The sequence below is a fragment of the Herpailurus yagouaroundi genome, unplaced genomic scaffold (genome assembly GCF_014898765.1).
Source record: "Herpailurus yagouaroundi ecotype Mexico unplaced genomic scaffold, PumYag 161, whole genome shotgun sequence".
Taxonomy (NCBI): domain Eukaryota; kingdom Metazoa; phylum Chordata; class Mammalia; order Carnivora; family Felidae; genus Herpailurus; species Herpailurus yagouaroundi.
Window position 1 is genome coordinate 6,930,534 of NW_024412402.1, and position 10,066 is coordinate 6,940,599.

A 10,066-nucleotide genomic window follows, 5' to 3' on the forward strand; every position below is an offset into this window, starting at 1 on the left:
AGTCTCTTATGCTTTGGCTCTCTTCCACTCTAATCTTTTTTTTTTTTTTTCTTGTTGGTTTTTTTGTAAGGGAGTGAGCAAATAACCAGAAACAGTTATTTCTGTTGTTTCTTTTTATTGTTTTTTATTTATTATTATTATTATTATTATTATTATTATTATTATTATTATTTACTTCTGTTCCTTTCTGACATGGAACACCACAGCATTGTTGAGTAAAAGTCATTCATATTTTCTTCCTGACATTAACAGAAAGTGTTTGTTATGTTTCTTTCACTAAGTGATATTTATTGCAGTTTTCTAGTAGATAAACTTTCTCAAGTTATAGGAATTTTCTCCTTTTTCTTAAGTTTTTCCCTCAACCTCCAAGGAATTTGTGTTCAATTCTTCCAAGTTTTTTCCCTTCTTTTTTTATTGAAATAAAATTAACATAGTGCTGTATTAGTTTCAGGTGTATAATATAGTGATTCAACAGTTCTGTACATTATCCAATGCTCATCAAGATAGGTGTACTCTTAATCCCTTTTATCTGTTTCACCCATCCTCCCACCCCCAGCCACCAGTTTGTTGTTTGTATTGAAGAGTCTGTCTCTTTCATTTGTCTTTTTTCTTTGTTTATCTGTTTTATTTCTTAAATTCCACATGTGGGTGAAATCATATGGTATTTGTCTTTCTCTGACTGACTTATTTCACTTAGCACTATACCCTCTAAGTCCATCTATTTTGTTGCAAATGGAATAATCTCATTCTTTTTTATGGTTGAGTGGCATCCTATTTTATACACACACACACACACACACACACACACACATATATATACACAACATATATACTTGTATATACATGTACCACATCCATTCACCCACGGATGGACACTTGGGCTGTTTCCATGTCTTGGCTATTGTAAATAATGCTGCAATAAATATAGGGGTGCATATATCTTTTTGGATTCATGTTTTCATTTTTTGTGGGTAAAGACTCAGTACTGGAATTCCTGGATCATAGGTAATTCTATTTTTAATTTTTTGAGGAACCTCCATACTGTTTCCACAGTGGCTGTACCAATTTGCATTCCTACTAACAACGTGTGAGGGTTCCTTCTTCTCCACATCCTTGCCAACATTTGTTGTTTTGTTTTTTATTTTAGCCATTTGACTCGTGTGAGGTGATATCTCATTATAGTGTTGATTTACATTTTCCTGATGATGAATGATGTTAAGCATCTTTTCACACGTCTGTTGGACATCTGTATGCCTTTGGAGAAAAATCTGTTCATATTTTTCATTGGATTTTTTTTTTTTTTGGTGTTGAGTTGTATTAAGTTCTTTATACATTTTGGATATCAACCCCTTATTGAATGTATCATTTGCAAATAACTTCTCCCATTCGGTAGGTTACCTTCTCATTTTGTTGATGGTTTCCTTTGCTGTGCAAAAGCTTTTCATTTTAATGTAGTCCCAATAGTTTATTTTTGTTTTCATTTACCTTGTTTCAGGAGACATATCTGGAAAAATGTTGCTGTGACCAATGTCAGAGAAATTACTTGCCTGTGCTCTCCTCTAGGCTACTTATGGTTTCAAGTCTCACATTTAGGTTTTTAATCCATTTTGAGGTCACTTCCGTGTATGTTTAAGAAAATGGTCCAGTTTCATTCCTTTTCTTGTACCTGTCTAGTTTTCCCAGCAGCATTTATTGAAAAAACTGTCTTTTTCCCATTGCATATTCTTGCCTCCTTTGTCATAGAGTAATTGGCCATATAATCATGGGCTTATTTCTGAGCTCTCTATTCTGTTCCATTGGTCTATGTGTCTGTTTTTGTGCCAGTACCATTCTGTTTTAATTACAACTTTGTAGTATATCTTGAAAACTGGGATTGTGACACCTCCAGTTTTGTCCTTTTTTTCAAGATTGCTTTGGCTTTTAGGGGTCTTTTATGGTTCTAATACAGATTTTAGGATTGTTTGTTCTAGCTCTGTGAAAATGCTGTTAGTATTTTGATAGTGATTGAGTAAAATCTGTAGATTGCTTTGGGTAGTACTGACATTTTAACAGTATTTGTTCTCCCAGTCCATGAGCATGGTATATCTTTCCATTTGTGTCATCTTCAGTATCCTTCATCATTGTTTTATAGTTTTCAGAGTACAGGTGTTTCACTTCCTTGATTAAGCTTGTTTCTAGATATTTTATTTTTGTGTGCAATTTTTGTAAGTGGGATTGTTTTCTTAATTTCTCTTTCTGCTACTTTATTATTGTACAGAATGCAACATATTTCTGTATGTTGATTTCATATTCTGTGAACTTACTGAATTCATTTATCAGTTCTATAGTTTTTTTTTTGGTGGAATATTTAGGATTTTCTCTATGTAGTATCATGTCATGATAAAATTTTCCTTTTTCCTTACCAATCTGGATGCATTTTGTTTCTTGTTCTTGTCTGATTGCTGTGGCTAAGACTTCCAGTACTGTGTTGGAAAAAAGTGGTATGAGTATAAATCTTTATCTCATTCCTGACCTTAGAGAAAAAGCTCTGTTTTTCGCCATTAAGGATGATATTAGCTGTGGGTTTCTCATATATGGTTTTTATTATGTTGAGGTTTATTTCCTCTAAGCCTACTTTGTTGAAAGTTTTTATCTTGAAAAAATATTGAATTTTATCAGATGATTTATCTGCATCTATTAAGATAACCATATGGTTTTTATCCTTTTCTTGTTGATGTGAGGTGTCATGTTTGTTGGTCTGCACATAAATCCCACTTCATTGTAGTGAATGATTTTTTAATGTATTTTTGAATTCAGTTTGCTAATATTTTGTTGAGAATTTTTGTATCTATGTTCGTTTGAGATATTGGCCTGTAATTCTCTTTTTTTGTAGTATCTTTATCTGGTTTTGGCATCAGGATAATGTTGACCTCATAGAATGAATTTGGATGTTTTCCTTCCTCTCTTTTTTTGAATAGTTTGAGAAGAATAGCTATTAACTCTTCTTTACCTTCTTGGTAGAATTCACCTGTGAAGCTGTCTGTTCTTGGACTTTTGTTTGTTGTGAGTTTTTTGATAATTGATTCAATTTCATTGCTACTACTTGGTGTGCTCAAATTGTCTTTTTCTTTGTGATTCAGTTTTTGGAGGTTATATGTTTTTAGGAATGTATTCATTTCTTCTAAGTCATCCAGTTTGCTGGCTTATAATTTTTTATAATCTCTGATAATCCTTTGTATTTCTGTGATGTTCGTTGTTAATACTGCTCTTTGATTTGTGATTTTGAGTCCTCTCCTTTTTTTTTTTTTTAAGTCTGTTTATTTATTTTTGAGAGAGAACTTGAACAGAGGGGAAGGGCAGAGAGAGTGGGAGACAGAGAACTTCCCAAACAGGCTCTGTGCCAGCAGCATGGAGCTTGATGAGAGGCTCAAACATATGAATTGTGAGATCATGACCTTGCCGTTTACTTAATTGACCGAGTCACCCAGATGCCCCTTTCTTTTTTTTTTGATGATTGTGGCTTAAGGCTTATTAGTTTATCTTTTCAAAGAACAAGCTCCTGGCTTCGTTGTTCTTTTTTTTTTTTAATTTCTATTTCATTTGTGTTTTAATCTTTGCTATTTCATTCTTTCTCCTGTTTTTGGGTTTTGCTTCATCTCTTTCTAGCTTTAGGTATAAGGATTGGTTTTTTATTTGAGACTTTTCTTCTTGAGGTAGGCCTGTATTGTTATAACCTTCCTCTTAGAACAACTTGCTGCATCCTAAAGATTTCACACCATTGTCTTTTTATGTTCATTTATCTCCATGTATTTTTATTTTTTTTAATTTTATTTATTTTTTTAAATGTTTTCTTTATTTTTGAGAGAGAGGTGGGGGAGGGGCAGAGAGAGACACACACAGACTCCGAAGCAGGCTCCCTACTCAGCGCTGTCAGCACAGAGCCTGATGCAGGGCTCGAACTCATGAACTGCAAGATCATGACCTGAGCCAAAGTCAGATGCTTAACCAACTGAGCCACCCAGGGGCCCCTCCATGTATTTTTAAAATTTCCTCTTTGATTTCTTCATTTATCAGTTGGTTTTTTAAAAATTTTATTTTAAAATCTATTTTTTATTCCACATTTTAATGTAAATATCAATTAACATACAGTATAATATTAGTTTTAGGCATAGAATTTAGTGATTCAACACTTAAGTACAACACCTGGTGCTCATCACCAGTGCCCTCCTTAATCCCCATTACCTATTTAACCCATAACCCCTGTCTACCTCTTCTCTGGTAACCATCAGTTTGTTCTCTGTAGTTACTAGTCTGTTTCTTGGTTTTCCTGTCTTTCCACCTCTGCCACCATGTTTTGTTTTTGTTTTTGTTTTGTCTTGTTTCTTAAATTCCACATATGAGTGAAATCATATGGTATTTGTCTTTCTCTGACTTATTTCACTTAGCCTAATACATTCTAGCTCCATCCATGTCATTGCAAATGGCAAGATTTCATTCTTTTTGATGGCTGAGTAATAATATTCCATTGTACGTATATGCCACATCTCTCCTTTATTCATCAAATGTTGATGGACATTTGGACTCTTTCCATAATTTAGTGATTGTTGATAATGCTGCTGTACACATCAGGGTGCATGTGTTCTTTCAAAATAGTATTTTTTGTATCTTTGACCCATTCATTGTTTTGTATCTTTGACCCATTGATGTTGATAGCATGTTCTTTAACCTCCATGTGTTTGTGTTCTTTCCAGATTTTCCCTTGCAGTTGATTTCTAGTTCATACCATTGTGGTTGGAAATTATGCATGAAAAGATTTCAGTCTTTTTAAATTTGTTGAGACTGTTTTTTTTTTTTTTTTTTTTTTTTTTTTTTTGCCAGTATGTGATCTATTCTGGAGAATGTTCCATGTGTACTTGAAAAGAATGTGTATTCTGCTGTTTTTGGGTGGATGGAATGTTCTGAATATTTATGTTAGCTCCATCTAGTACAATGTGTAATTCAAAACCATTGTTTCCTTGTTGATTTTCTGTTTGGATGATCTATCCACTGATATAGGTGAGGTGTTAAATTCCCCTACTATTATTGTATTATTACCTGTTTCTTTATGTTTGTTAACAGCTGCTTTATATGTTTAGGTGCTCTCATATTGAATGCACAAATATTTACAATTGTTATATCTTGTTGGCTTATTCTCTTATGATTACGTAATGTCCTTCTTTGGCTCTTGACAGTGTTTGTTTTAAAGTCTCTTTTGTCTGATATGAGTTTTGCTACCCCAGGTTTTGTTTTCACTTCCATTTGCGTGATAAATGTTTTATCATCCCTTCACTTTCAATCTACATGTATCTTTAGGTCTGAAATTAGGCTGTTGTAGACAGTACATGAATGGGTCTTGTTTTTTATTAAGTCACCCTATGTCTTTTGATTGGAGCATTTAATCCATTTATATTAAAAATAATTGTTAGGTATTACTTATTGCCATTTTGTCACTTGTTTTATTGTTGTTTTTGTATTCTTTCTCTGCCCCTTTTTTCTCTTGCTCTCTTGTGGTTTGATGGCTTTCTTAAGTGACATACTTGGATTCCTTTTTATTTTTTGCAGGTTTTTTGATTTGTGGTCACCATTAGGTTTATATATAATATCTTGTGCGTATAGCAGTCTATATTAGGATGATGGTCACTTATGATTGAACCCATTCTAAAAGTGCTCTAAAAGAGAGAATTTTTACTCTCCCCCTACCATGTTTTAGGTATATGGTGTCATACTTTATGTTCTTTTATTTTGTGAATCCCATGACTGATTTTTACAGATGTACTTGATTGTACTCTTTTTGTGCTTTAACTTCCATACGGGATTTATAAGTGATTAATCTACTACCTTTTATGTTCATGTGTACCTGTGAATTTTTTTCCTTACTTCTGCATATGGTACTTTCTTTCCACTCAAAGAATCCCCCCTTTAACATTTCTTATAAGGCTGGTTCAATGGTGATGAATTCTTTTAAGTTTTGTTTGTCTGGGAACCTCTTTATCTTGCCTATTATTTTCAATGATAGCCTTGCTGGATAGAGTATTCTTGGTTGCAGGTTTTTTCCTTTTAGCACTTTGACAGTATCTTGTCACTCCCTTCTGGCCTGCAAAACTCTGCTGAAAGATCAGTGTATAGCCTTATGGGGTTTCCCTTGTATGTAACTGTTTTCTTTTGCTGCTTTTAAAATTCTTTATGATGACTTCTTGCCATTTTAATTACTATGTGTTGTGTGGTGTAGACCTCCTTGGGTTGATTTTTTTGGGTTTCTCTGTGCTTTCTGGATCTGGATGTCTGTTTCTTTTTCCAGTTTAGGGAAGTTTTGAGCTATTATTACTTCAAATAAATTTTCTGCTCCCTTTTCTCTTTCTTCTTCATCTGGGATCCCTGTAATGCAAATGTTATTATGCTTGATGGTGTTGCAGAGTTCCCTTAACCTATTCTCATTTATTATTGTTCTTTTTCTTTTTCCTGTTTAGCTTGGTTGCTTTCCATTATTTTGTCTTCCAGCTTGCTCATATGATCTGCTTCCTTTACCATGTATTACCTGCAGTGTATTGTAAATTTCAGCTATTGACTTCTTCAACTCTGGTTGGTTCTCTTTCATATTTTCCGTCTCTTTGTTGAAGGTCTTACTGAGATCCTCCACTCTTAAGTCCAGTGAGTACCTTTATGACCATTACTTTAAATTCTCTATCAGGTGTATTGCTCATCTCTGTTTTATTTAGCTGTTTTGCTGTGATTTTGTTCTATTCTTTCATTTAAGACATATTATCTAACCTCGTTTCTTCTTTTTTTTTTAATTTTTTTTTTAACGTTTATTTATTTATTTTTTTTGAGACAGAGAGAGAGCATGAACAGGGGAGGGGCAGAGAGAGAGGGAGACACAGAATCAGAAACAGCCTCCAGGCTCTGAGCTGTCAGCACAGAGCCTGATGCGGGGCTCGAACTCACAGACCGTGAGATCATGACCTGAGCTGAAGTCAGATGCTTAACTGACCAAGCCACCCAGGTGCCCCGCTCCTCCTCGTTTCTTCTAATTCACTGTTTCTATGTGTTAGGGAAGTCAGCAACATTCTCTTGCTCTTGAAACTAGTGGCCTTAATAAAAAAGAGATCCTACAGTGTCAACAGTGCAGTGTTCCCCTGTTCACCAGAACCTGGCACTTAGTCATGTTTCTGTGTGTGTTGTGTGTACCTTACTGCTGGGCTGGTGTATGTTTGCCTTTAGTCCAGTTATCTGCAATTGTTCTCTTTGCTCATTGTAAGCCGAGTTTACTCCTTGTGTTATTAGTGGGCCAGTCTGGGGCTGCCTTGGGCTTGAGTTGAGTCAGACCAGGCATTTGCCAGAGCTGAGGTAGAACCAAAATGCAGTGTGTTGTTCCTGTGTCATCCTCCTATGAAGCTTTTGTTGGTGGGTGGGGCCTGTAGTGAGACCAGATGTCTACCCCCAGCCCACTACTGGGTCCATAGCTGGAGAGGTGTGTGTGGTTATCTTCCCCTCTTGCTGGGGCAGGAATCACTTTGGTGTTGTGCTAGCTCCTTCTTGGGGCTGCTTGCACACTGCCATGTTTGTAGCACTGCTTTGGATGGACTCCTGCCAAGGGCACATTGGAGGAGATGGATCCACAAGAGAACACAGGGGCAGACCACAAGGTACCAACAGGGCCTGCCTGTTCTGCCACAAGAGGCAATCTGCAGCCACCTGGGAAAACTCCCACTGATGCTGGATTGCAGGGGGTGAGTCCACAGAAGAGTGTGGGCATAGGGCATGCTGTTAGCAAGCTAGGTGGAGGGTTTTCATGCTGGGCTGTTTCTGGCAGATGTCTGTGTATCTAAGCTGGGAGGTGGGAGAGGGAATGACATCTCCCAGCTCTTTTGTCTTAGAGAAGTCTTCCAAAGATCTCTACCCCTTCAGCACATACTCTGAGTTTAGTAAACAAATTTCCCTCCTGTATACCCCAGGCATTTTTCAAACTGCTGCTTGTCTATTGTATCTCAAAAGGGCTGTTTGTTGTGCTGCCTCTTTAAAGGCAGGGACTCCCTTTCCTGTCACCCTTTGGCTCTCCCTGAGCTGAGCCTGCTGATTTTTAAAGTTCCAGGTGTTAACACCACTGATTGAGGGAGCTCACAAAGTTAGGCCTTTCTGGTTTTTAAAGCCAAATATGGAGATTCATCTTCCCAGTGTAGTTCCCCATGCCTGGGTACCTGGTGTGGGGTCTGTTCTTTTCCCCTCTCCCATTGGTGAGTTTGGCTCCTGTGTTTCCACCCTTCTTACCCTCTTTGATGTGGCCTTTTTTATACATTTAGCTGTGGAGAGTCTGTTCGGCCAGTCTTTGGGTCCTTTTCTGGGTTATTTATACTGATGTGGGTGTTGCCTAGATGTATCCATGGGACAAGGTGAGCCTAGGATCTTTCTACTTTGCCATTTTCCCTGGAAGTTTAAGAATGGTTTTGTATTTTTTTTTTTAAGCTGGGAGAAAATCTAAAGAAGAATAAAACTATACGAAATTTGGCTTTCATTGTCATAAAGTTTTATTGGAATATAGCCATACTCATTCATTTACATGTCTATGGCTATTTTCACCCTACAATGGAAGAATTGAGCAGTTGTGAGAGAGATGAATGGACTACAAAGTGTAAAACATTTATTTTCTAGTCCTTTACAGAAAATGTTAGATAATGTATGTTTTAGACCATCAAGACGATCACACGTTTATTCTCTTTTACCCTAATAGAGTGTCAAGTTAGGATGCTTTCAGCCACAAGTAACAGAAAGTATGACCCAAAGCTGCTTAAGGAATATGAACATTTATTATCACATGTAGACAATCTCCAGGGACGGTATAATCATTCTTCATGTCTGATTTTCTTGGCTTTGCATCCTACATTGTTTGTGTTTGTTCTTAAATGTCCTTCCCCTGTCCAGATGGATTCTTTGAAATACAAATCGAATTATTTGTAGAGATTGGTTCTAGGGGTTTTGTATATTTATGCTTTAGCAAATGGAGTTTAAAAACATGTTGATCTGATTTCTAATTACATAGTCATGTAGGTAGACACTATTAGTGCCTTGTGTAATAGTCATGTCCCAGGCATCAGTGACATACACACCGAGATCTTTGAAAATATCCTCATGGTACGATATTGAATGTAACCACGGAAGTTTCCAAACCTGACTGTGTGTATGTGCATATTCCTGTTTTCTGTCTTAAAGATCACTTTAGTGGCTGGGCTTCTTAGGAATAGTAGTGTAATAGCTTCTCGGGCATTCATGGCCCTGCAAATGAAAATGTCAATGGGGAAGGGCCTGAAGTGTTGGCCACGTGTGATGACGATGGCTGTGCTTTGGTCATCTGATATCCCATCAGTTTCCTGAGGAATATAACCCTCATCTATTCCAGAGTAGAGCTGAAGGGTGACAAAAGAGTACCTATATTTTTTGCCACTGAATCTGAATGTGTCTTTCTGCACCCAAGAATAAATGCTTCTCAAAAATTCCAGTTCCAGGAAGATGAAAAAAGTTTATAAAAAAATAAAATTTTAACTTGAAGGCAATGATTATTCTATCATTTAAAATAGTCATCCATCTAGATTATTTCTTACTGGAACATCCTACGCTTTGGGGTAGATTATCTGTTCGTATGTGTGAAATATCAATCAAAATGTAAAGTTTTCATTGGAATTCATAAGGAGAAACACCATTTCTTGTGAAGATGGGAATAAAACGTTTTAAATTAAAAGGCTCAAACCTAGAAAGTGAAATGAAGTTGAAAATAAGACAATCAAAGTGAGAGAATAGAGATCTCATTAATAGTACTTTAATATCAGCCTGAATTTCTAAAATAATATAACATAATTACATACTTTTTTACAAGTTTGGATAAGTGTTCGATCCAGTGATGCAAGGTAGAGTCTCCCAGGAGATAAATGAATGTTCCTTTCAAAGAGCCATTAATCTCCATTGTATTTAACTGAATCTGGTTACAAAATGTAATCCACCTTCCTTCCGAAGTATAACCACCAGGGACAGGAGTCTTCATTCTGACTTGGCATTATCC

The 10,066-nt window shown here is 36.2% G+C and overlaps 1 protein-coding gene across 1 annotated transcript; it reads right to left on the reverse strand.

Moving 5' to 3' along the window:
• Positions 1 to 8,972: 8,972 nt before the first annotated feature.
• On the reverse strand, positions 8,973 to 9,762 carry LOC121035417 (NXPE family member 1-like). Its single transcript, XM_040483079.1, is given in 3 exon segments — positions 8,973 to 9,140; positions 9,143 to 9,449; positions 9,451 to 9,762. Coding segments are annotated over 3 exon segments (585 nt in total). The 5' UTR covers positions 9,592 to 9,762; the 3' UTR covers positions 8,973 to 9,003.
• Between the last annotated feature and the right edge of the window lie 304 nt (positions 9,763 to 10,066).